This window comes from Larus michahellis, chromosome 6 (assembly GCF_964199755.1).
Source record: "Larus michahellis chromosome 6, bLarMic1.1, whole genome shotgun sequence".
Taxonomy (NCBI): Eukaryota; Metazoa; Chordata; class Aves; order Charadriiformes; family Laridae; genus Larus; species Larus michahellis.
In genome coordinates, this window is record NC_133901.1 from 54,081,085 (window position 1) to 54,108,372 (window position 27,288).

Here is a 27,288-nt window from a genome sequence, read left to right on the forward strand (position 1 = left end):
TGGTATGCCCACGTGTTTTCCTCACGTGTTCTGTAACCCTCCCTGTTACACGGCATGAGCTGTGGACAGTCCCTTCTCACACAGGTACTTATTCAGGCAGACCGCTGGGGAACAGACCCTGGGCAACCTTCAGGAGAATCCCCACTTGTGTCTTCCTGTGAAATTCCATGCCACTCTCTTCCTAACACAAACACCCCTGCATGTGCTCTTTCACACAGCCCCAAGATGTGGTGCCTCCTCCTGCTGCTCTGCGCCCAAGGAATTGCCTTCTCAGTGGGATTCACAACACCCTTCACAACACCCCCCGCTCTGAATTCAGACAACAGGAAGACTCGCAACCCCGAATGCTTTATGAATGTTGTAAGTTGGGTCATTTTCTACCACTTTCTTTCTAAATTGACTCTCGAAGTACCACTACCACTGCTCCACCACTACAAGTCCCTGTTAGGAGGCTAAGAAGGGCCCCTGCCACATTTCCCATTTTCCCAACCTGCCTTTTCCAAAGCCACTGCATTAGAGTCACCACTGCAATGAGGGCCGGCTCTGAACGTGCCAGGGATAGATGTGACTTGCACGTTGCATGAGGACAGGCACATAACACTGTAACAGAGAGTGCCAGCTGCTACTTTTGGCTCAAAGGCCAGGCAACTCCACAGAACATCCTGAGGGGCCCTGGAGATCCAGGCTAGAGAATTTTGACCCCAGCAACAGGACTCAGTCCTGGACTGTGGCCAGAGCATATGCTACATGCTCCAGTCCATACCAAACTGAACAACAGACTGTCGCTGCCTGCATTTAGGGTGAAACCCAACAGATGTATGATGAACATGAGGCTTGGCCATGCCTCATGACACTTGCTTGCAGTCACTTTTTCCAACACGCCTTAGTATTTTGGACTACCTCACAAAGAAGGGGAGAGTGTGATCCTAGCAAGAGGACAAGATATCCCTCCAGCATGGTTGATGCTTCTGTGCATGGGCTAGAACAAACCTTGATGCTGCTACCCAAGAATTCTGAGCTGCCAGAGAGAAGAATTCCTTTGCAGTAGAGGCAAAGGCTGGTTTCTAATCTCAAGGGACGCAAAGTCCTCCTCTTCTCAAAACACTGTGGCTCAATTGGTTTAATGTGTTTTCATCTTCTGCAGAGCCTGGATCTGACATGGGGCCAGAGACTCGTGTCTTAGGGACTTGTCCGCATTGCAGCATGTAGCCGTGCTGCTAGCAAAACAGCAGCATCAGACACCCCGTGGCATGCTGCCAGCATGAATATTTATTCAGATTTTAGACTGAGCTCCAACCTGCCACAACTCCACTCATACCAATACCCTCTCTAGTCAGTATCAGTCCAGCTCAGACATGGCTCCCTGAGCTGCAGTTGTGCTGCCGGTTGACTGCTCTGCAGCCATCCCCATGAATGTATGGTGTGCTGGCTTGGAAGGAGTTCCCCAAACACTTAAACAAATGGGGACATCATTAGTGCAGAGCAGCAGACAAGGAAGGGGATGTTGGACAGGCCAGCTGGAGATTGTGAAGGCAAATGGAGTAGATGGGAGGGAAGGGGGGGCTGGAAGGTGGCTATGTTTGTCTAGACAGTGTCTGATATTTTTAACTGTTTGCTCAGTACAGTGGCAAGGGAGGATGAACCCCTTCTTCGAACAGCAGATTCTCACAACACAAAGCAATCTGAGACCCCTTGCTCCGAATCACCAAAGATTTCCTCACAGTACATGCAAAATTAGGTGTAGGTGGTCTCATGAGTTCCTTCATAACAAGAACTCCACCCTTGTTTGCCTGCATGGCTTGCCTAATCACACTTTGGCAAGAAAGGATTCATTATGGCCCCAAACCCACATCTTTTGGCACTGTTGTATACAGATATGGCTGCATGTTTACTCTCTAGAAAGTTCGATCTGTATCAGCCTTGCAAAACATGAGAAACTATCTCCCAAGAGCTTAGTCACTCAGTACAGTTCTGCTTTGTCCCATACTACAGGGTCAAATGCCAGACAACTACCACCTAAGCAGGTCTGAAGAAGACTTTTGATGCATCTTTTTACAAGACCCATAATATTTTTACTGAGCCATAGTCACTGTGGCCAGAGGCCTTGCACTACCACCACAAAACAGCCCACATCCACACTGCTCAGCTTGGTTACCCTTCAAAACAGGACAACTTGCATGTTAACAAACTCTCCTTTCGCTTCCCACAGACTGAAATTATCAGATATCATGGGTACCCCAGCGAGGAATATGAAGTTACCACACAGGATGGATACATTCTTGCTGTTTTCAGAATTCCTGCTGGGAGGAACAGCCAAAATACAGGTGTGACACAGTTACAAGGCATAAGGAAGTTCTGTGAGTCAGCTCTTACATGGGTCCCCCACATTTCCCCTTTGCACATGCAATGGCATGTTCCACACCTTTCCATCTCAGCAAGAGCACCTAGTCAGGAATGTGGCCTGAATTTTGAATCCATCAGGAGTCCACGCAATCAGTGTGTCTGTCCTTATTTCAGACTTTTCTAATAATTTTGTCATATCCCAGGTTTTGTCCCTTCATGTGGGCTGGGGGAGGGTTTGATAGACTGGATTTGGGGAGGTTTTGCATTAACACCCTAAGTAAGATATATTTAAAACAGAAGCCCGACAACAAAGCCTCTCAGGCTGGGCATATGAATATTCATTCCCAGCCTCCTGAAGCACAGAGATATTCTTAAGAAAGACGATGAGAATCAGGTCATCAATGAAACGCAAATGCATTTCATTTGATTCTTCACATTTTCTGAAGGGAATAAAAATTTCTACCTGTAATTTGAGATACCCAGGATACTACTACTTTGTTTGTTCCTCCTTGTTAGAATTACAGAATAAGGTATTTTGGATGTCTCCTCCTATTTGGATCTCCTCCTTTGGAGATAATCTAGACCAGCCTCTTTCTCAAAGTAAGGTTAACCAAAGTTAGATCAGGGGCCTCTCAGCCCTACTCAGTTGGTTACTGAGTAGACCTAATGGCAGATACGCTTCTTTGGATTAATTATTCGTCTTCCATACGTTATTTTGCATTCAGTAGTTTTCAGTTGTGGGTAGACGCTTTCAACATAAGGACCTATATGTTGGCTTTCCAGTGCAAAAACAGGTGGGGATGGGCCTCCTCAGTAAATTCTTTATTTGCCAGTCCTGCTATGAAATGTCATGAAATGGTTCCTCCTTTCATGAAACAAATCCTTCAGGTTTCTCAGACCAATATCTATGCATAGTTGTCCAGGGAGCTTCTTGAAGAAGGAAAGATTTAAAACCTCTCACAAGCTGAAGTCTGCACCCCAATCTTAAATATACAGTAACCACTGCTCCAATATAAGAATGCTTTCATCTTTTCCAGGGCAAAAGCCTGTAGTCTTCCTACAGCATGCTTTTCTAGGAGACGCTACCCACTGGATCTCTAACCTGCCCAACAACAGCTTGGGCTTCCTCCTCGCAGATGCTGGCTATGACGTCTGGATGGGAAACAGCCGAGGGAACACTTGGTCTTTAAAACACAAGACGCTTAATCCCAGCCAGAAAGAGTTCTGGCAGTTCAGGTACTCTGTAGAGGAAGAACTACTCAAGACAGAAACTCCAAGGGCACTAGATAGCTTCAGCCTGATGGTTTTTTACCTAAACCAGCATCAGAACAGGGTCTACACCAACCAAGGAGAGTAAAGAACAAGACAAAAAAGAATACACGCTACTACTTACAGTTGGGAGTACTGGCTGGGATTTCAGACAATGGGAATGCTGAGGAAAAAGGAGACAACACTATGAGACAGAATAAGAACCTCAGTTGGAACAGGCTGAGCAGCCTTACCTAGAAATGTCTGATCTCTCACAGCTGAATTCAGCTAAGAGATAAGTGTGGTTTGTAACCCATGCTAGTAAAAGCACTGATTAAATTCAGTTCCCCAAGGGCTGCAGCTGACAGGTGATACTGGCCTCTCCTCTGCAGAGAGCCCAAGGCATGGGGCAGCCTGGCAGCACAGCTGCGTCCCTCTACCCCCTTCCCCAACTCAAGCAAGAATGCAAAGCGTGCAACCCCACCTTTCAATGGGTCCTGCTTGGCGCAATGAGCAAAACTGACAGTCAGTAACTCACACTGTGACAGCCAAACTGCCTGCTAGCTTTTTGTGTTTCTCCCCTGTAGCTTCGATGAAATGGGTAAATACGATATTCCAGCAGAGCTGTACTTCATCATGAATAAAACTGGACAGAAGGATGTATACTATATTGGTCACTCGGAAGGCTCAACAACAGGTAACGTAAGGACGACCACGCTTCACAACCATTCTTGTTCCTGTCCAATCAGTGGGTGGGTCTCCCCATTGAATCAGTTGTTTTTCTTGTTTGTGGAGAGCTAGCAAACATAGAAGTGCCTCCTGAGTTCAGATTTGCAAAAATACCCCAAAATTTTCTAAAACCAGCTTTGGCTATCATTAATAAACAACGGAATATAATAACAGATCCAAATATAGCTCAACTTTTTAAATAATTGGAGACATAAAAGTGATTTTTTACTGGGTATTTCAGGTAGTGGTACTGGGCATTTTTCCTAAATTCTCAGCAACAGGAATTTTCATTAAGTTCATCTTTTCTATTAAGACATACAATAATTTTCCTTATGAACTGGAAGGAAAAACTGAAAAGATAAAAAGCGTATATAATACATAATTTCAAATAACAGAAGACAAGGGAAAATACTGTCATGTGACCTAATGGCAATCAAAATTTAAAGCATAGTTCATGAGTGGTTATAACTGGCCACATTACTGTTTATAAACAGATTGCCAGAGACTGAAAAATATGAAAGAAAAAACATTAATAGCTTAGCCGTTAGTGTTAACTCACTTCATAGCCTTTGAATTAAACTAACTTTTTTCTAGCATCAGCTGAAAGTTTCTGACGTTTATATTTTATGTGTAAGATCCATGAATGGACTTTGAGTAGAAACGAGCAACTGACAGTTCATTAAACTACTCAGAAAAAAGGAGGAGAAAATGTGGGGAAATCATACATTGTCAGAGCGCCAGATCTTTTCTTTCTTTTCCTCTCGTAAGAATATTTAAAGACCCTCATGGCAAAACAAACTAACCATCCAGGCTTTCTTCAGCTGCCTTTGATGCAAACATCAGTTGAAAACACTCAAAGCTCCCAGTATTGAGCTAATTAGTCTACAGTTTCATGGAAACACAAACAAACCTATAGAGACTATAATCTGAAAAACTCATTTTTTTTATGAGTTTGGTGAACTTTAGAGGGAATTGGTTTTATCACAAAAACTTCATTGACATGTCGCCTACAAAAACCGTTCAGATAAGAGCAATGTCCAGACATGCTCTAAACCTCAGAATGAACTTTGCCTCCCAAATAAAAATTCATTTCAGGACGTAGCTTCAACAATTCCGTTAGGTAAAACATGCAGCACAGACAAACACGGACAACAGACAATGGGCTGCAAATCTACTCTCACTTCTTGTTTGCTACCTACTGCTTACTTATTTATTTTGTCTGTGGAAGACGTCTTCACTAACTCAGGCTGTCCCTTCTGTGTTTGCAGGCTTCATAGCATTTTCTACTTACCCTGAGTTGGCTCAAAGGGTGAAAATGTTCTGTGCTCTGGGCCCAGTAACCACGTGTTCATATGCTACAAGCCCTCTGATTAAGATAACAAATGTTCCTGAACCACTGCTCAGGGTATGTCATTTGTCCTTCTAAGAGGCCTAATGCCTGACTTACCTTCACAGGGTTCACTCAGCCTGAGATGAAGCGTTCCTAAAGAGGTGACATGCTGATACTGAGCTTGGGATGAATTGAGTACTCTTGAAAAATCTGTTCCCAAACTCTGCAGTGAAAATACTGGAGATATGGGGCTTGAAGCAGCAGGTCGCAGTGAAGTAGGAGACTTGTAAAACTCTGTCTTGTCATAGGACTCTCGCTGTTAACTAATATTTTGCTGGCCTCATGCAGGAGGAACTAAAGCAGAGTTGCAGTAACAGCCATGACAATCTCTGGAAATTCAGAAATGAGTGAGCACTGAGGTCCCTACAATAGAAATGGAAAGATGGCTTCCTCCAGGATCGGCACCAGTAATATGAAGGATGCGTGATGCACTATGGGAAAGAGGTGTTTTAGAGGGGTACTGGGAGGGCAAGCTGTTTCAGCAATCTTTGACTACCGAGTTAGGAGGCTAGGCTATTAGCAACAGTTTCCTGCATAAAATGCTCCTGTAACAGAAACAGAAGAATGTTGTGCTTTTCCCTTCCCTCAGTTAGTACTTGGCTGCAAAGGAGTCGCGCACCAGATCGGGTTTCTGAAAGGACCTGTGACACAGTTATGTACAAGCCTGGATAAGTTTTGTGGCCATGTACTCTGTTACATAGCTGGAGGCGACATAAAAAATCTGAACACGGTAAGTATGTGCAAGAACACCTACTCAAAGGAAAACTGAAGTGATTTTTGGAGGTTATGTTTGTGCACTCTGTCCTTATCTAGTAGCTGTCACATGTGTAAATGTAAATAAATCACAACATAGTTCTCAGCAAACTGAGGGAATGCCAGGACATTGTGTGGTGTGAGCAGTGCCAAACAGGACTAGAGCTAATGATGAATGGGACCAACAATCAGGCACATTCCAATCCCAGAAAGAAAGGACCAAATTCATCCTGGATCTCTATTACACATGTCAATAAATGTGCCCTCTTTGGGGACTAAACCTACTGATTTTGGTCATACACAGATGCTCTTTAAAAAGAGACAATGGATGATGGAGACTTCTTCTTGGTAGCGCAGTTCCCAGTCTCCTTCCTTAACATGTGGACACCAGAGTTCTCTGAACACTGGAATAATTAAAAGACAGGAAAAAGCTCCTTTTCTCTTCCCAATTTTCAGACTACTTGCACCAGAAGTTGGTCCCACAGAACTAATGTAAGGGGCGTTTTCCCATTATTGTTGTCCCTAGAACTGGGCCCAACAGCTCATCCACAACACGTAGATCTACAGGAAGTCCCTGCGCTGTGCCTGAGGAGCGCGACACACCTACAGTGGGATTCACAGTGCCCAGTGCATCAGTCAGAGGGGACAGGAGAGTTGTCCCTATGCTTGTCAACATATACATGCTGTAGTGTGTCTTAAATCCCGTTTAGAGTGGCCAAAGTATGCAGAAGCTGGCCTGTGTAATGTTTATTACTGCAATATCTGTAAAGACTGGGGCCCATTTTTCTCCATCCATAACTACTTGTAAAAGCACATACGGGAAAGCAGTGAGAATCAAAGGTTCATTGCAAAAGCAATTAAAGGCATTGCAGCCCTTTTGAATTGCAGAGCAAAACCATTAAGGATCCTTCCTGACTTGGGTTAAGTCACTAATGTGGTTGTCAGGGCAAGATAACAAGTCTGAGGAGGAATCCAGGGAGACGGAATTAGAACATCGCCTTAACTGAACTATAAAAATACAAACAGAGGAAAAAGGAATCTATTTTGTAAGCTGACTTCTTTAGCACTAGGAGTAAAGTGAAGAGAAAAATCTTCAAAAGACTTATACATTCATGGGGGTTTGTTGTGAGGTGAGGAATCTGCTTTGAAAGGACTGGAAGATTTTTTCCCTACAGTTGCTGAACCATAGGTTCCCACAGTAGTACTATCTTCATTGTACAGAGTCGCTTTTATGGAGAAAGTGTGCAGATGCATACTATTAACCAGCTATTCCTAAGTTTGCATCTCAGTTTTCTTTTTGATATTTGAAGAACATCCTATTAAAATGGGGTTTTAACACAGCAGCAGTATGTTGCTCAGGTCCTTCACAGCTTTATTCTCACACAGCGCTGGATCATTGCCTTTGTAACACTTCTGCTTTCTCTACAGAGTCGAATAGATACATACGTAGGACATTCTCCTGCTGGAACATCTGCACAGAACATTATTCATTGGCAACAGGTATAACTGTACTGATGTATAAACAGCTGCTTTTCATGCAACCGACAGTCTCCAGGGAAGTCCAGAGGTGGTAGATCTGGGAAACTGCCCATCACATCTTCTCGCGTGCTGCCGTGAGCGCCCGCCACAGAGGGATCTCTGTTCCCCGTGGCTCACCAGACCATTACCTGAATTGCCCCTTTGGTATCAGGCACTGAGACTTCCCCAGGGCGCATCAGGCCTCTCTGCACGTTGGGCTCTAATGGCTTTCCAGCCTTCATCTTTATTTATGAAGACACTCGCCTTGAGAGCTGCAGAAGCGAACTTGAGCGGCCAGGGGATGATCCAGACAAAGAATTGATCCAGGCTAAAGCTTTTCTCCCAGAGGGTTAATTGCAGCCTGCATCACCTCCCAGACCCAGTTAATCGCACAAACGCTTCTGCTGGCACAAAAGGCAAAGTGGGGGACTGCCTTATACTACTCAGTACATATCAAGGAACACTGCTCCACCGGGATGTTCCCAATGGCCATTTTTTTCCAAAACCCTTTTAGTCACTCTTGCTACTGTCCAGATCCTGGATTCCAGTTCTCTAAAGGTGGGTTTCTATTTATGCAGTGGCAGATCTGAGCTTGTTCTGCCAACCTGCTCCAGCCAAGAAATATATCACTGCATGTGTCCAGGTACACCTGCTGAGCCAGAATTTACCTGCATGCATCATATAGGCACGCAACCCATTTATGCAAACACTTAATATGGTCTAGAATATAGGTGTGCTCCTGAGGACACCCCTGACAAAAATTCCCAGCCGTCAGTCCCACAGGATACACCTACCAGAGCCAGGAAAGGGGACAAACCATTGACAGCCAGTGGCTTTACAGCCTATTTTTCCAGCCTCCAACAAAGTGAAGTGGTTACAAAACAAACACAGATCGAGCAGGATAGAAGAAAATAGCCAAGGCAATACGGCACGTAGATTTCTAGCACAGCCCCAGCCACTTAAAGCCTTGAAGTCAAGGTTTTCTAAGCTGACAGACAGTAACTTTCTCTCACCCTGTATTACATGCAATCACTCACAAATCAATTTATTTGTCAGGTTTGTGCAAAAGATAAAATAAAAATAAAATGACAAAAACACAAACAGATGTGTACTTAACTCTTCGCTCATCAGTTCTGCAGTCCTGCATGTCCTTCAGACAACACAGACTCAAGAAGGTTAATGTCTTGTGTCTAATGTCCCACCTCAAAACTGCTGTCAGAGCACAATTCACGTCTAGCCAAACTCTTGTAAGAGCAGAGCCTCTGGAAATGTCGCCAATATTGTGAGAAGATCAGACAAAACTGACACACGAAAGAAGATGTTCATGTTACACTAGACTAGTAATAGCCCTGGCACATTCTAGGCATTCAGGTCCTCTTTCCACATGACAACTGAACCCAACTCTGCATCACAAACAGGGACCCCAACTTTTGTCAAGATAGTCAGGCAAAATTTTAATTAACAAAACATAACAAGGGTGGCGGCTGAGGATCAGGAGAGAAAGTTAACAAGAGGAAAGGTGATGAAGCCACTCACCCAGTGATCCACCCTCAGCACCTGCAACCAGAGGAAGAGCTGGGAGTAACTCAGAGTCCACTGCCTGGGCCTTGGCTTCAATCACAGGCAGGAAAACACCTCCTGCACTCTGCTTCTTCGTCTCTCAACACATATTTTTTATCTGTTCTTTTAACAGCTAAAACATGCAGACCGATTTCAAGCTTATGACTACGGCTATAAGGAAAACATGAAGAAATACAACCAGGTAAGGCAATACCATTTCCCTGAGAACTCACCCTTGGGTTCTAGTAAAACTAAGAACAGAAAAATTCAGATTTTAGCACCTGTGAGTGCTACAGAAAGAGGGTGGTCTGAGGTAACGTTTCACCTGAATCTAACACTCACAACTGTAAAAGTCTATTCACGGGCAAGGCATAGACAGTTCCTTGCAGACAGCTGACAGAAGTTTGTTTGGCCTCCCCTACTGATGCAGGGACGTGTCCAACCACACGTCGATTTACCTGCCATTCCCAAAAGTCGAAAAGCCAAACCCAAGTCCTAGGACTAGATGAGTAAGAAGCTCTTCACTTTCCCCAAAATCCTCAGGGTCTGCCTGTCAGTTAAGGGAGGAAATGAATCTTGCAGCTACGGTGACCTCTCCAATTAGCTGACAATCATTTCACTTTTAACCAGCACATTTGACTTGCAGTGTCCTGTGCTGTACCAGGGCACACAGACAGACAGAAGCTCCAGAGATATAGTCACTTCTACTCATGCACACTGTCTCAGAAATTTTCTAGAGTGAAAATTGCAAATGGCCAAAGTATTTCCTTGCCACTTAAGACCCAAGCATAACAACTAAGACCAACAGTTGCCTTCCATGTCCCAACAAAACTTAAAGATCTTCCCACCCTAAATATACAAGACTAAGCTGGACAGTCCTTGCCTGATAAACACAGACACTGCGCTTTCCATATCCCCACCTCCAAAGGGCACGAGTAGGTGTCAAACTGCAGGACAACTCATAGCCAGGCACTAAGGAAAGACACGGGAATAGGACGGATCGTTCCCTTTCATGGTAGACAGGGAATGGGGATAGGGCAATAAACACTAAGAGGGTGGCCTTCATCCTTACTGTTTTACTGTAGAACGTGCAGAAGGGAGAGAGAGATGCTTGCACAGAATCCTTTCTCTAAAGAACTTCTCATACAACAGCATTCACTCAGGTCTCCTCCCTTCCTTACAGTCTGCTCCTCCTGCATACAAGATAGAGAAGATAAACATACCAATTGCTGTTTGGAGCGGTGGACTTGACAAATTTGCAGATCCAAAAGACATGGCAAAGCTACTTCCTCGGATTTCTAATCTCATTTACCATGAGCACGTTCCTGCTTGGGGACATCTTGATTTCATCTGGGGCCTTGATGCAACTGAGAGAATGTATCAGAAGATCATTGAACTAATAGCAAAATACTTTTGAAACCACATGTACAGTGTTTGTTTGCTCAGTAAAAACCTCCAAAATTTCTATTTGGCAATAAGGGTACTATCTGTGGAAGATGTGAACACACAGACACGCACAACAGATACCAGTATAGGTATTTATCTGTACTTTTTTGTTTCTTGCTTTCCTCATAGTTTGAGGTTTTCCATGGTGTTACTGTGACTGCTGTCTTCCTGAGAAGTTTGAGGTGCATAGGTATGAAAGTTGAAAACACGAATATATTTGAGCACACACTGCAGGGATCCCTTAATTTGGACAGCTTTTATTTCTACAAGACTGATTTTCCTAAGCCCAAACTTTGTTGTTCTCATATATACCTTGTGTACCCCACAGAGATATTCCCATGCCCAATTTTTGTCTTCCCATAAAGACACAAAAGTGGGATTTGCTCATTTTTCTGTTGAAGTACAACTGACCTTTGTTTAAATTAAATCCTTTATCCACTTGACAGACAACTTGGCTTTTTTTGTTTTCTGTCTCCTTACATTTACCTACAGTATCACCACAACCAAGAGATCTTCAGGTACAAGAAACTGGGCAGGCAATAGGTGACTTACAACCATCAATGAATCTAAATTCAGAAAAACTCATAGAGGTATTCTGATGCCCTCCATGCTTACACATCACCCAAAGGCTTGTTCATGCACTCTTAACCCCCCAGCTTCAAAGGCCATGGATGGCAACTGAGGAATGAGATACAGACCCATCAGGCAAGCTGTACTCCAAGAAATACAGCTCCCACCCCAGGAATTATTCTTGGCTCTAACAATGAAGGTGTTGCAAGCACTCTGAGCCATTGGGTTTGACTTTTACATAACTCTGTCTTGACCATTCTTTGTTCAAGCAATTTCCCCAGTGTGGGAAAGCAGTCAGCTGTTTTCCCTTTCTGGCCATTAAACCCAAAGAGGCTGCATCTTCATTATCATGCAGGTGCCACACATCTACTCACCCACAAGTTGATCTGGTAGGTAAGAGTGTCTGTCCCCAGGTTACACCCAAAATGTTCATTATTACAGGCTCAGGGCAGCTTTGTTTCCTTGGGTGTTCCTAGGTGGGGCCTTGAGCTTATATTGCCCAACCAAGATCCTTTGTAGTTGGAGTCAGCATCCAACAGAATACTTACATTGAAAAATATATGGGTGTTCTGCAACACAGGAAAAATACAGTAGCTTGTCCATGCACCTAGTCTAGCAGCCATTAACAGTGCTGATCATGGCATCTATCATCTGAACTCATGACAGCTTACAGGAAATGGCCAAAACTGTCAACAAAAATAAAGATCCATTAGACCAAGAAAGCAAGACACAGCAGCATTTGAAAGGAGATTCCCCGTTATTGCCACATTATTAAATCAGAAAGCGCCAGGCCACATTAATGCATTGCTTACCACTGCAGGTTTTCTTCTGCTTTCATCTACACAAGGGAAAACTCATGAATTTATTATTATTTGGGTATATGCATCCCCTGCTGCATGCACCACTCTGAAAAGCATGCTATCCTGTCCCATCCCATGGGAAGGATACATCTGGTTCCCATCAACAGCATTTCATTTATTGATTTTTTTTTTTTAATTTAGTACACAGTTTATATTGGAAAGGTAGTCGAGAGGCTTGTTTTTCTACCATGCCAAACATATTTTCATTATTATTTCTTAATGCATTAAAGCAACCTAGGAATTGGCTTTCTTTGTGGTCTCCAGCAACTCATTGAAACTCTTTTTGCTGTTTCTTATATTAAAAAAAAAAAAAAAAAAAAAGGAGAGAGAAGATAATCCTTCCCTTGTAGCAACACAGTGAGAATTAAGGTGTGTGAAACTTGTAGCAGGGATGGAAGGAAGTGCTAAACTGAGAGATCTTATTTTCCCAGTCACTCCCATTGTCAGAAGAGAAATACAATGAGGAAGGGTGCCAGACTTTGTATAAACTGCTGTGGCATATTGTTCAGTTGTCAAGTGTATCCCCTACAGAACAAGTAACACACACTCTAAAGGATATTTTACTTTTGCATTGGCTGCCAGCCGTCACGTGCAATGTTTAGGCTTCCAGAAATATTATAGCTAGCTTTCAAAATCCACAGTCTGCGCAAGTCAAGTAATAAAACTGTGGAAGCAGATGGGAAGGGCAATATTCTGAACAGTATTGTAATCATTCACAGCTTAGTAAAAGCAAGTGAACTCCTTTCAGCCCACACTGCTGTGGGGGTACTGGGAAGTCTCAGACAAAATAGTCAAAGTCTGCAGCAAGGAATGGGTGGATTTGGACCAAGTCTTTATCAAGTAACAGCGCTCAACCCTCTGCAGGACTCCTGCTGCTGTGCAAGATGGATTGCCAGATGAAGTAATTTTCTGCATGTTCAAGAGTCCTTGATGACTAGGAAGTTTTCCTTAGCATGCCTTCAATGTTGTGGAACTGCAATCTTCTTGCTATATCTAAGGGAGTCTCCCCATCCTGAAAGAAACGGATGAAATACATTGCAATATGACAGATACAGGTCAAGTACAAAGAGCTTTCCTGCATTTTCCACCCAGATGCATTGCTCTGCTGTGTAAGTTTCACAGTCACATCCTTGCTCTAAAACAAAGATTTCAGAATGTGCTGGGTCCAATACTGCTCTCACTGAAGCCGTGGGCAGAGTCCTCCCCTCCCCTCCAGTAACGACAGGCATTCCACTGTTTCCTGGGGCTAATGTCCAAAATCAGTGCAGAGCTAAGCTAAGATTTGATTTCAAGAGCAACATGGGGAATACATTGCTCACCTCTACTCAGTAATGCAGATGCTCCCAGGTCAATATTTATTTGGACAACATTTGAGCTTTTCTGATGACAGAAGCAGCTTGACTTAACTCCTCTCAGAAGAATGGTGTCCAGTAGCATAAAAAGCATCTAGGAAGGCTCTTACCACTCCCCTGAAGCCTGCATCTTAGGAATAACTGTAGAGCAGCTCTGAGTTAAGAAGAGGTACCATAAAGATAGCTAAGCGATCCAGTGGATGTGTAGGCAGTGTTTACTGTTAGAAATCCAGCAGTGAAGGATTCGGACTTTAAGGTTGCTCTTGCCAACAAAGGCAATGGACCAAACATTGCTTTATACCATACAGCAAACGAGTGTGCTACCGGGGAGCTGTGCACCCTTTTTTCAAACTGGTGCCCACCAGCTAAGGCCTTCAACCTACTGGTTCACCATTATGATAAGGAAATATTGTTATCAACTTCAACCTTCTTACCTGATTCTTTACAGAAGTGTCTGCGTGAGCCTTAAGCAGTAGAGGAATGACTGCCTGGTTTTTCATTTCACAAGCATAGTGAAGGGCTGTGTTACCAGACTGAAGGGGAACAGAAGCAGATGAGTTTTAGTTCTACTGTTTCTTTAGCAGACCTTAGGCAAGTACAGCTACCTGTAGGGGGAAACTGATAATCCTAACAGCTGGATGCGAGAGACATGTATCATTTTCTGTGAGAATACACTACACAGTAAAACAAATACATTCTCATAAGGGCAACAGGAACAAAAGAAAAATCATTCTTTCCCTGGGATGCAGCTGCTAAAACAGGTCTGATGATACCTTCAGCAGGAAGCCAATACTTCTTTACTAATTTCAGAACATTCCACGATCTTTATCTCAACAACTACGTCTTAAGCTATACTGCTTGCTCACACTTCAATGTTTTAGAATTTGGTTGCTGATAAAGTTGGGGGTTCTCCTTTTCTACCTTAGAGCAGAGGAGCTCTTTACCACACACAAGCAGGCTGGTGGATACAGAACTCTACGCATGGCAGATCAGGGCACTCTGAAGATCAGGAGAAGACACAGGGTCTCTCTCTCTGGCACGACTCTTGCCCACAAATCTGCTCCAGTCCAAGAACTCATAAATGATGATAAACTCAGATCCTTATATCACTAGAATCTTTACATGATCAGGTATTTAATACATAATTAAACCCAGCTTGCCTGGGTTCTCTTAAGATGGCATTGGTCAGAAAGGGAGAATTAGCTGATCAGTGGAGAATTATTTCTGCGTACATTACAAAACTATTGCCTAAGTATCAAGGGGAAACACTGAATCCTCCCAATACATCACAGTCAGTTCAGTCCCTGATCCTACTCTGAAAGCAGGACTATGTTGCCAGAAGATTCTGAAGTCTGGTTTTAGTATTATTGTATGCATACAAACCACGTTTGCATTTTTATAAACCCACTTACAAGGTCTGTAGCATTAACATCCACTCCAGCTCTAAGCAACATCTTGATCAGGTTTTCATTCTCTTTAGTCTTTGAGATCTGTTTGGTGCAAGGGGGAGAGTAACACAGTAAGACAGTTCATCTGCATATAGTACTAAGTAGATTTGGGATAAATACTGGTTTGTTTTTTTCCAAAAAGAAGAGTATCTGGCTTCTACGAATGCCAGACTGATGCAGTGATACAGTTCTGCTCCTTCGCTAGCTATACTCACAGCAAAATTCCTGCTTCTTCTGTTGCTGTCCATCAGTCTTTGCTTTAAAAACAGCAGTCCATATTCTATACAGGCTCCTGGCCTGAAATACTGCCGTGAGAAAGGGGAAAAGGAAAGGTATGGGGTTTTCCCGCTTTCATCCAGACTCACCATGAGAAGATATCCAATAAGCATAACCGGCATGAGGATTATGATGAGCACGTAGTCAAGGAAGGTGAACCGTTTTCTCACAGCATAATGCAGACATGTGCGGTCTTTCTAAACACAAAATAACTCTGATTAGTACCAGATTCAGTGATCTGATTATATTTGTTTAATATTGACAGTAGTAGACCGTTTTATATTTCACAAGCTTTCTTTTAGGTTATCTACTAGAAATATTTCTCTGTTTTTCAAGCAGAAACAGACAGATGCATTTTCCTTCCTTCAAGAAGAAGCACATTTAGGCTCACGGAAACTGGGCTACGTATGCAAGAAGGATGTGGGATCCAAAGGGATCCATGTGTAGGTCTGCAAACTTGGACATGGCTGCAGAGGGAAAGAGGCCATAGCAGACATCTCATGTGGCTGGTACCACTGCCCAGCACGTTAAATCAGCAGGAAGAATCCCCCCCCGACTCTTCTTCTTATAGAGGTGATGGTTACTGAAGCAAAGACATGAGAGTTTATGGCATCTCCTCTGGCATGTGTGAGAAACACAGGCAATTAGCAACATCCCCAGCAGATTCCTAATAAAAAGGGAACTTAAAAAAAAAAAGAAAATCTTTGAATACTAAGTGTACCAAAGCAACTAAAGGGCAGAGCTTTTAACCTGTGCGTTATAGAACACTGGCATTAAACCTCTTGCAGGTTATCTAACTGGAGTTGGACAAACTAGGGTTACAGTGTTACACTGGGGCCCAAAATAAGCAGAGAAGTGTTCCTGTGCCATCCTCTGCTCCCCATTGTCAGTCCTGAGCACCACAGTCAAGCATTCCACCTGTGAAGGTGAAGCAGAGAGGCATTTAAGAAATCCAGGCACAGCTAGCAAATGGTTGCCAAAGCAATCAGAATGCTCTTACTGCAAAATACTGAACCCTTTCAAAAGGGCTCTGAGGTAAGATGGAAAGCCATGCGCATCAAGAATAGACAGGATAAAATATGCCACTGACCTCACAAATATTTGCTGCCCTTCTATGAAATAAAGAAATGGACTGGAAACCAGAGATATAAGATAGCCCACAAATGCGTAGGAACTTGCTAAACATTGCTTTGGCATATGAGATGATACAATAGAACTGACAGCATTGTGGGGGAGGTTTTCCTGGCTATTTATCACCCTTACCATCATAAGAATAAATTAGTAATGAAGCCAGAACATGGAACATGCATCTCTCGGTTACTTCGTATTTCTAACCTACAAGGAAATCTGCCACAAAAACACACTTCCTCATCACCCTAGGGAAAATAGCCAGCCACAGCTATTGTGCAAGGCAGGTAGGGTTTTTTAACAGGTGAAGAACAAAGATTTCCCTCCTCACCCCCCAGCACGCTATTATGTGCCCAACTGTGTGACAAAAGCAGGTCTGCAGAGGGAATAAAGAAGGTTTTCATAGAGTCAGTCTCTCCTCAGGGACATGTGAGAGACAGACAGGCTCTCCTTCAGACCTTCCTTTTAACCAGGGTAAAGAAAAAGACAGAGGGAAAAGAAAAGCTACAGAAGGGAGAGATACAAGCTGGAGGGCAAGATGAACGCTGAGTGCTGCATGGGAAAGCAGGCAGAACTCTCTGGGGGTGGCATGCAGCCTTACCTGAACTGGGAACGTGAACACAGAGAGAAATTCAGGTTGGCAATGTTTATTGTCTTGTGTGCAATGGCAAGTTAGTAAAATAAATAAGGAGGAAAAACAGAAGCATAAAGGTTTATTAAATTATAACTTGTTGACTATACTTAGTTGGAAGCAAACCTCAGGTTTGGCAGCACTGCCACTGTTCCCACACACACACGACAAAAACCTGAAAGAACAGTCACTGCAAAGGAGGAGTCAGTGTCCACTTACCTTGTTTCTGAGGTGGACATCAGCACTTCGTTTTAGAAGATAGCTAACTATCCTGTTGTTTCCCTGTTTGCACGCACAAATTAAGGGGGTGTCTCCACCGAAGCTGTCCTGGACGTTCAGATAGTTGCTGTTGCGCTCCAAAAGGAGCTGAACTTCATTGAAATCATTATTATAAGCTGCCTGACAAATGGGCTGAAGAGAGAAGATAATATTCATCAGCACACGTTTCACTAAAACATCCATTCTTCCCATTCTGACTTACTACTTGCATATTCTAAGACATTACCAAGGCCGCCTTGACAGAGATTGTAGTTCTAGGTGACTTCCAGAAGATGGTGGTAAGACATTCTCCTGCAGCTGCCACACAGCAGCTCTCAGCCCTCAGCCTGAGAAGTCACAGCCCTTAAACAGTGGAATAAACTTTGCACCATTTGGATGATGTGTCTGTAATCCAAGAAATAAATCTGATTCATTTGCAGCCATTAAAAGACTGGCTTCTGACCTCATAGGAGTTGATTTAAGGAGCAAGCGTTGACAAGCCCACACCTCTCTAAGTTTACGGCAGGCTTTCCCTTTGGATGAACACTGCTGAACAAGAGCTACCACTTCTGACTCATCAATTCCCAGAACAGAACCACACTTCAGGTGAAAGCAGAGCCAGAAATTTAAAAAACAAAAACCAAAAAAAACAACCCAACAAAACAAACCAACACCCCCAAACCAACTAAAACCTCCACAGTGTTTCTTTTCTAGGGCTTCACGTTAAACTTCATACCTAAAAAATACAGGCATGTATGCCCACAGTTCAGATCCTCCTTGGCTTTTGAGAACTGCTTGCGGTTCAAACCCTTGCTCAGTATTTCTACACACCTGTGACCTAACCTGCAATTCCTTCCCTCTCCAGCTGCAAGAACTCAGACTAAGAAGAGGATGAGAGTGACAGGAGTACTACAGGTTTCTAATGGCCTAATACAGGCAGAAAACAACAGTGGGAAATCTGTCAGGCTGGTAGCATTTGAAGTTCTCCAGTCGAAAAGAGAATAGTTTCTTTCTTTTCATCTGTCTTCACTATTGAGGGGTTTATTCACCATCTTCCAGGATAAGTGTTTTCTTTAAATATTATCTCCAGTTTTTCCTTCCCATCCTCCTTTTATCACAACTTAAATATGCTACATGAACAAGATCTAGTGCTGAACTCTGAGCCCTTTCCTCACCCCCCTGCAGTTAGCTTTCCCCCACACACACATTAGAAAGATTCTCCTTATTTACACTTCCACTTCAGTCAAACTTTGACCTCCAACGCAAGTTTAACTCCAGCATCATTGCTGCCCAGTATTCTGGACAGCTGCATAAGATGCGTGGCTTTCCTTTCTAGAGAAAGTATTTATACGTCTACCAGACCTTGTACCACTTCTCGGTTTTGGGGGGGGGTTGGCTTTTTTTTGTTGTTGTTGTTGGGTTTTTTTTAATTATATCAGGCAAAAAAATCTAAAAAGAATACATGTAACATTGTAAATTTGCATCATCTGTCTATATGCTTTTAAAACCCTTCATGTGCTATTTGCTGTTATATGCTCCTTCAGAACCAGAACTGTTTTAATAATTTTTGAGGAGAAATCCCTCTTTCAAAACCCTCTTGGTGCAAGTGACCCGCACACTGGTGCCATATAAATGATCAGTTTGCTCTAGAATCTCACTCTCTGTCATGTCACTATATACTAGTACAGTATCTTCATGTCCAGGAAAGAGAAGATCAAGTGGATTTTGTCTGCACCTCCGATTTCCCTACTATTGTTGCTTTTAAGAATTGCTTTGCCTATTTAAAGATGCAGGAGACTTGTTTGATTGAACACTTGTTCAAATGCCAGCCATTTACCATACAACTTGGCTCCTTCCTAGTCTGACTCCTGCCAGTTCATCAGCTCATGTCACCAAATGACACGCTGCAAATGATACGCTTTTGTGCTTTTCTTTCTGTACTGTCTCAAAGAGTTTTACTCACTAGACCATTAAGCCCAAGGCATCTCTCACTGATACTCCGCTGACCCACGAGATCTTTTTCTAAACCTTACACTACTGTTGAACCCAGTTCTAGAGCCATGACTAGTTACCACTCCCTAAGAGACTACATTATTTGGGAGTGAAGTCATGCAGAGACCAGCACACAAAACACACGTGCTCTTTTACCTTCTGAAACTGGCTGTTTTCAGCAAACATCCTGGATACAGAAAATGTAAAGAAGCCATTCTCATCCATTTCACCAGCTAACACTTGGTTAATTGAAATACCAAAAGTATTTTTTTTAATTATTATTTTTCCAGTGCAGTGGAAGTTCCTTGTATAACTGGCTCTTTCACACATTAGTATGTTCCATTTGTATTTAAACAAATGAAAAAAACCTTTTTTTCCCCGATTTTATGGGATTTTCTTGAGGTCCACATTCACTCTGCTGGTTTGCATTGTAGAAAAGGCCTCTTTTAGTCAAAGAATGGTGAAAAGTCCCATATATCAGACTTGTAATACACCTCCCAAATTGACAAACATGACTCCTTGAAGGAGCAAACATAGTAGCAGGACATTAAAGTAAGGCAAATCCAAATAATATAATATAAATAAGCTCATTATTTTGATATCAATAGGACTTCAGAGAAAATGTGTTAGGGAAGAACAAAGATAAGAAAAATTACAAATAGGTGGCAATCCGTCATCTGTGTAAGAAAGGCATCAGAAACAGCAACCAGTGGCAAATGTTGTATTAGAGAGTCTTTCTCAGAAAAAGACACAAGCTGTGACAAAAGGCACTTAACTGGGATAGTGGACACAGTTCTTGACATCTGGGTCCAAAAATGAGATCAGACTATGGCAGGAACATGAAACCTCTACACACATGAGGAATATGCAGAGCCTGAAGAAAGGTTGATTTGCTAAGCTAGGCTAGGAAGAAAAGAGACAGGGCTGTAAGAGTCTTCAAGATAAATTAAAGAAATAAGTATTAGAGAAGAAGAGCCAATTAATTTCAAGGAACAAGTTAAAAAAGGTCATATATCATAGAATGGTTTGGGTTGGAGGGGACCTTAAAGATCATCTAGTTCCAGCCCCCTGCCACGGGCAGGGACACCCCCCACCAGACCAGGTTGCTCAAAGCCCCATCCAGCTTGGTCTTGAACACCTCCAGGGATGGGGCCTCAACAGCTCCTCTGGGCAACCTGTGCCAGTGCCTCACCATCCTCATAATGAAAAATTCCCTCCTAATATCTAATCTAAATCTACCCTCTTCTAGTTTGAAGTATAACCCCTTGCCCTATCACTACATGCCCTTGTAAAAAGTCCCTCTCCAGCTTCACCCTTCAGATATATATAAATATGTGTGTGTGTGTGTGTGTGTGTGTGTGTGTGTGTGTGTGTGTGTGTGTGTGTGTGTGTATCTGGCCAAGAAATTTAGCATGAAAATTAGAAAGGGATTTCTAGCCATGTGCATAGCAAAGCTCCAAAACAAGCTTGCAGTAGCAGCAGAATGGACACAAACCTGACTGGCTCCAGCCTGGAGCTTGAGGAGTGTGAAAGAATTTCTGTGGTTGTGAAGCCTCTGCCACAAACCCCTCTTCCTCCTTTCATTTTTTTTGGGTTGCCACTCTGGCAGCTCTACCCAAATTAGGGCTAACTATGCTTAAGTCTATTTTAAACAATTCTCCAAACTTTGCTCAGAAGATAATTGATAGAGTTTCTTACATACACACAGTTAGACAGCACCTGTCTAGAATATCAACAGTGAGGCCAATTGTAGAGTTAAGGCAATGTTATGTACAAACAATAGCTTCCATCCAAAATCCGAGAAAATGCATTTCCTTTATGCTTACAGAAAAGTATGGAAGCTTTTCTAAAAATCTGGAAGCCCTCACTCAGTTTTCTATGATGTTAAGAGACCACCTCAGCAATGATGTAACTTAACAACCAGCTTGTGATTCGTTTTATGGTTACTACATTATTGTTATTCACCCATCATATACAAGAAGGAAATAAACTTATATGTACTCAGAATGACTGGGCTTCACATGCAAGATGGAGGCAGTATCAGAAGAATCCAAAGTTCATGTCTCAGACTTGGGCTCAGCTGTGCGGAAGAATCACACCACCAAACTCCTAGCCCCACTGGTGGTGCCTTTTCCCTGCCACGGAATAATGGTTAACCATGAACTAACTCAGATTCTCCATGAACCAGAGCACATGGCTCTGCCCAACTGAAGAAAGCAACGGGCAGACACTGGAGACAAAAAAAATTAGAGTTTGAGGATTAGATATGCCAACGACTGAGTGATGCTCACCCAAGTCAGGTGTTCAAAGGAAAATTGAATATGCAGTTTTACAGCAAAAGCTCTATAGCTGGATTAGAATCTCTCTTTCTACAAACACTTCTTCTATAAGCCCTTCAGAAGAAGATTTAATTGTTCAGTATCTGAGCCTTGAGTAAAGGTGAGAAGTAGTCAGAGGACAGGCAAGTGTTTTCACAGCTGAGATCATTCATTACAAGATCAAAAAAGAAGGGTATAAGAAAAGTAAAAAAAACCTTTCACCATCAGGAAGGAGGACAATACCTCTACACAACTGTGTTTTTGTTTTAATCGATTGTGGGCCATGTGATTGAAATCTGGACCTGGTAATTTACTCAGATGCAGATGAACTGCCACATCTGAATTTCTCTACTTGTTTTCAGAGCTTCTTGCATCTCCCTCTGATTAGCTTTGCTGAGGTAGTAATAAACCATGAGCTATTCTTCAAGTTCTACCACACATGAAGTAAAGGTTAAAGGCACAGCACTGAGGACAAAGCATTCAGCTAATAGAGAGGAGGCTAAGGTAAAACAGTTTTGCAACTGGGAGAGCAATTTCAGCTGATAATTGCTTCCTCCTTTGAGAACTGCAGGGGATTGCTTAAATTACATCCATGCTTTGCAGTTGTTTAGACAAAAAGGAATCATTTCATAACATCCAGATATTGTGAACCAATCCACTAAAAGTCATCCAGAGACATGCTACAAACTAAACAAGAGGGTCTACTTCATGTTTGTGATGCTGAGGAATGCACTAGTATCCAATCCACACTCCTCAGAAAATAAAATTTACACTTTCTTATTTGCACTTTTGTAGATTTCTGTCACTTATAAATGAACCATACTTCACCCAGAAAACTATATCTCACTCAGATTTTTTTAAAGGAAGAAAGCTAATGTATATGAGAATATTAACTAATAATCATGGAAGATATGGACAACATTTGAACATTCTCTAAACACCACTTTAATTAAACTAGATGACACTGTACAATATTATCTGAGTAGTAGATCTGAAGAGAGGCAACAAATCCTTTCGGAATATGCTGCAGCCTACTCAGCCCATCACCTTATGAATGCACAGATTCAAGCTCCCTATAATACTGAAAGAGGAGAAGATACTTGATTTCATTGAATAGCCTTTTAAAAATAAAAGGGGGGGCTTTTCAGCATAGAAATGAAACCTTTTAAAGGAGCAGCTATGTAATGCTATCTCCAGAAAAAGAAACAGCAGTGCAATCCACTGTATTCACAGTCAAAAAGGACTAAAATCCTCATTTCTTCCCAAGTGTACAAATGGAAATTTTATAAGATAATGAATATGTTTAGGTAGCAGCATTTATCCTAAAATCCAGGGGTATGCTAAATGGACCATGGTCTGGAGACAAACCCATAAAGATAAGAACTTAAAAAAAAAAAAATCACATTCCTAAAACAGTCATGAGGTGGGGGATAATGTTTCCTTAGGCATTTGCTTTATTACTTATATTCAACATAAGCCAAGGAGTTGTTTGCCGAGTTTTCTGTTGTTTGCACCATGCTCAGGATCATTTTGATCTCAACACAGAACAACAAAAAATGTTGAACGCATGCTTTCTCTGTGAAGTCATAATAATTACATTGGTTATTGCATTTTCTTTTTTCCTACGAACAGTACTTCTGTCAATTAATAGCCAAAGTACAGCATTTCCAAAGGAAGAGAACTTCCAGATCTGTATAAGCCTGTGTATGGGAGGCTGCGAAGGGAACAAACCAAACACAGTGAATATCTAAATCTTCAACAGCTTCAGTTACTGTGTAGAAAATGGTCACGTACCTCCGAATAGAGTATCCCCATGCCTATTCTTCACTGCTTGAGTTCGTTCTTGTTCACCAGCCCAACAAGTAACCTCACTTGAAATGCTCTTGAGCTTGTTTGAATCTGGTTAATATTTAACTTAGAAGTATCACTCTTTCTTAAACTACATTTCCTTTGAGTTATTTCTGCTGGTAGCATGAAACAATTGTCTTCAGAAACCCAACCCAGCGAGGTAAACGTGAGAACAGCAGCTTACAGGAGACTGACAGAACAAGTTACAACAGAGAAATATTTTCCTTTGTAATTTTTGCAATAACAGCCTCCGGTTGCCTAAAATGGAAAGTAGCAAAACAGGCTGAGGAAGGGACGAAGGAGAGCGAGAGGAAGAAAGTTCCACAAGCCGAGAAAGGGAGGGGTAAAGGGGAAAAAAAAAAAAAAAAAGGCACAAAACCTAAAACTTAAAGCAAGTAACTATGAACAGTAGCTAGTTTACCACCCAAGCTGCTTCTGACTGAAGCATATCCCAAGCCCTCTGCAAGAACGCCTCACACACCTACCAGGAAAAGGGAAGCAACTAGATCCCACACCTTTAATGAGAGTTTCCAGTATAATTAGCTTCAGTCTCTTATTAAATAGGCCATCTGCTTTCATCACCTTTTTCTCAGTCTCCACTTCCTCACCCAGACAAACAATGAATATGGTTCATATTATAACCTGATAATTTTACACATTAGTTGCAGTAGACCGTCCTTGGGAAGAGAATTATTGTTGATGTCACCATCCCCTTTGAGTGCTCGTGGCTCTGAAGACAAGATGCTGATAGTATTTCTATACTACACTCAGACAGTCTCTCCAAGTGAGGCATGCATATTTCAAGTGGCTGCAGACATCCTAAGATCTTTTTTTCCATTATAGTTTAAATCCACATTCCTGTATTTCAAGTATATTTTATTTTGTTTTTTAAATCCAAGCCCCCTATCTTTCATTTGAGAACTTTCATTTCCGTAATTTTCATATTTATTCTCCAGTGGGTTGGAGGGCCATAGAAAATTGCTTATAACATCTCTATCCCTCTCTGGATAAAGTAGTATAGCACCACTGACTGTAGCATTAGTTTGCTGGCACCAGTTCTAACCCTTTTGATGGCTGTTTACCTGACGAAAATTAGGTTGGCTTGCAACAGAAACGTACACTATACCTACCTGTGATAAACCTCACTAGGATCCTCCCAACAGATTGATCTTTCAGCATGTGGTGAATATTCTGTTGGCCTAAAGACATGGAGCAGTGAGTAACACCAAAAAGGTATTCCTTCACACCCAAACCTTAAGAAACAGACAACCCCCTACATCAACTTGCCAGGTTGTTGGAATTTATAAACTACAACTTGTTGAAAGAAACCTCAAATTGCTCAGCTGTTACATATAACAACTTAGTAGTTTACTTAATCCCCTCCTAACACCAACATATAAACGCATGGTAACATGGAAAAGTATTTTAAAAAAATAAATAAAAACAAAACACCCTCCTCCACGGAGCACAGCAATAGCTTCAGGCAACTCCTTTCCCAAGATAGTGTAAATTACCACTTAATCCAGCATCACATCTCAGGCCCTTCTGAAAATCACTTAAGTGATTAATTTCATCAGAGCTTCAGCTGAGAACAGATAAGCAGCCCAACCATGATGAGGTATGAGACTCATACAAATTTATGTAGCCACAGGTCCACTTCTGCTTCACATATTGCTCTAGTGTTCTTTACCATGCTTATAAACAGGGACTTGAATCCTGAAAATCTTAATCTTTTCTTGAATAAGTCTTTTTTCTCCAAAAGGTGCCAAGACTCAATGCTTAGGCAAACTGTCACCTACTTAGACTCCAACTTCCTGAAACAATTTAACAACACTTAAAAAGTTTCATCTGAGCCAGATGTGAACTAAGAGTTTGCCAGAAGGGCTTTCATCAGAGAAAGAACAAGGGCAACTCATTTTTTAAACTAAATATAAATTAAACTTCAAAACAGTACATTCAATAAAAGACATGGAAAAACATTTGTCTCTTAAATATCCAAGCACTATAAATGATATTGCTCCAAATGGCATGAGTTACACCACTCTCAGGAAGGAAATCTATGGCCTGCTGCAGTTGTGTGTGCAGTACAGTCCTCAGAAATATGTAATCCCAAAACATGCAGTCCTGGAATGGCCCATGTCTGGACAAGAGGAACACTCACCCCTTACACCTCCCCTCTGAAGACGGTTAGCTACTCGGACAACATCCTTGTAGCACTGCACAGGTCCCTTGCACCTCTGCTTCAAGGTTTAACTCAACAGCTCCATCAAGCACAAAGAAACCCCTCCATGGCACGGACTGGAGCCTGTATTTTATATCACTTTAAGGCGAACTCAGTGAACCGCTGGTATCACATGAAAAACGCAGGTCTTCCCAGCCCTCCCCTTGCCTCCTGATGCTCATATGGTCACTACTGGGTTACTTCTGTTACAGCCCATGCTGTGGCTAAGCTCCAGCAGCTCATCGTTCATGCAGACTGATCATGGCTTGCCCAAGATCCTGTTCCCCACAATCAGTTCATGGGCACACATTTTGGAACTGCACTATGTGTAAGACAACAGTCCTGTAAAAGTCAGCGGGGCTGTACATCTGCACAAACTTGCTGAAACACGTATGCATTTTCACAATCAGTATTATCCTATATGACAATTCTTAATTTAAAATTGGCCAAGTAGCATAGTGACTGTGTGACGCCTCAGCAGACTAAAGCATTTGATAAACAGCTGGCTTCTTTCCCATACCTGGCTGCCTAAACAACAGGTGATCAATCATCTGGCAAATGCAGGGAGAAAATTTATGAGAACCACAAAAGTGCTTGGGAAGAAAGAAAAGGAAGAGCCTATACAGACCATTTCCTTAAATGAACACTATTTTTGTATTTTACAGCATTTGCAAAGGACAAAGGAACACACGTATTCCCCTTTGTCCTCTTGTTCCAAGCCTATGGATGATCAGGGATGTGCTCAGAGGCCAAGGATACCTTGGGAATACCTGAGGGAGTTGGCAGGCACTGGGGGCTAAGACATGCTTGGACACCTCATGCTATGTCCAGCTGTACTCCAGATCACCTGGGCATCAACATTTTTCTCCAGCATTTTCAAAACAGAATACCTACTATCTCAGCTGGCATGGTTCTCTAAGTAAGGACAGTATGTCCTGGGAAGTTTCTGTATACCTTTTAAGCTTTATGTTTCCTATGCTCTTTTTATATGCATTACTTTCATTGTCTCTTTTCCATTTTTCAGGTGAGTTTACCTGTCTTTTGCTCTTCACTCAATTCCTACTGACAATATCAGAAATAATATCATACATCCCATATGCTGGCATGCAGTTAAACTAGGTAAAATGTTGCAGATCATTCCAGGCTGAAAATTCTATAAAACAAAAAAAGGTATTATGGTGTTAGCTGGGAATACAGGAGAGAAAAGACACCTGTACCAGGGGTATCAGACTTGCCGAGCTGTAATGTTTTTCATTGAGAAATCACTTTCTTGACTTTTCCACAAACTGCACTCTGCTTTATAAACTGTGGTGACTCTCACGTTCTGTTTACTAACAAAGACTTCAATCCGTTTTCCCACTCAAGACAGCAGATGATTAGCACACACATTCCAGGAAAT

At 42.2% G+C, this 27,288-nt stretch overlaps 2 protein-coding genes across 5 annotated transcripts; one reads left to right on the forward strand and one right to left on the reverse strand.

Annotated features, from left to right (window-relative positions):
- Positions 1–225: 225 nt before the first annotated feature.
- LOC141745191 (lysosomal acid lipase/cholesteryl ester hydrolase-like) lies at positions 226–10,958 on the forward strand. Its single transcript, XM_074592465.1, has 9 exons — positions 226–360; positions 2,210–2,324; positions 3,381–3,579; positions 4,179–4,288; positions 5,589–5,725; positions 6,300–6,440; positions 7,892–7,963; positions 9,675–9,743; positions 10,725–10,958. Exons 1-9 carry the CDS (start codon positions 226–228, stop codon positions 10,956–10,958), a joined length of 1,212 nt encoding a protein of 403 aa, XP_074448566.1.
- Positions 10,959–11,085: 127 nt separating this feature from the next.
- On the reverse strand, positions 11,086–25,319 carry ANKRD22 (ankyrin repeat domain 22). 4 transcript variants are annotated; one of them, XR_012587697.1, is made up of 7 exons: positions 23,615–25,319; positions 17,472–17,663; positions 15,583–15,690; positions 15,182–15,259; positions 14,204–14,302; positions 13,737–13,910; positions 11,086–13,429 (listed from the first exon to the last, which is right to left on the reverse strand). XR_012587697.1 is itself a non-coding variant. In XM_074592468.1 (6 exons), the coding sequence occupies exons 1-6, from the start codon at positions 23,633–23,635 to the stop codon at positions 13,352–13,354; spliced, it is 576 nt and encodes a 191-aa protein (XP_074448569.1). In that variant the 5' UTR covers positions 23,636–25,319; the 3' UTR covers positions 11,086–13,351. The 4 variants fall into 4 exon arrangements, 2 of the variants coding, with proteins under 2 accessions (XP_074448569.1, XP_074448568.1); XR_012587698.1 differs by having other exon boundaries at positions 13,737–13,923; XM_074592468.1 differs by lacking the exon at positions 13,737–13,910.
- Between the last annotated feature and the right edge of the window lie 1,969 nt (positions 25,320–27,288).

Excerpts from the sequence above, each read along its gene's own strand:
- LOC141745191 (XM_074592465.1), top strand. The coding sequence starts at position 226 with ATGTGGTGCCTCCTCCTGCTGCTCTGCGCCCAAGGAATTGCCTTCTCA. Across the intron at positions 2,325-3,380 it reads GAGGAACAGCCAAAATACAG|GGCAAAAGCCTGTAGTCTTC; the intron begins GTGTGACACAGT and ends CATCTTTTCCAG. Across the intron at positions 7,964-9,674 it reads ACATTATTCATTGGCAACAG|CTAAAACATGCAGACCGATT; the intron begins GTATAACTGTAC and ends TTCTTTTAACAG.
- ANKRD22 (XM_074592467.1), bottom strand. The coding sequence starts at position 17,723 with ATGGGAAGAATGGATGTTTTAGTGAAACGTGTGCTGATGAATATTATC. Across the intron at positions 15,691-17,471 it reads ATGTCCACCTCAGAAACAAG|AAAGACCGCACATGTCTGCA; the intron begins GTAAGTGGACAC and ends TTTTGTGTTTAG. Across the intron at positions 13,430-14,203 it reads ACACTTCTGTAAAGAATCAG|GATGGGGAGACTCCCTTAGA; the intron begins GTAAGAAGGTTG and ends CGTTTCTTTCAG.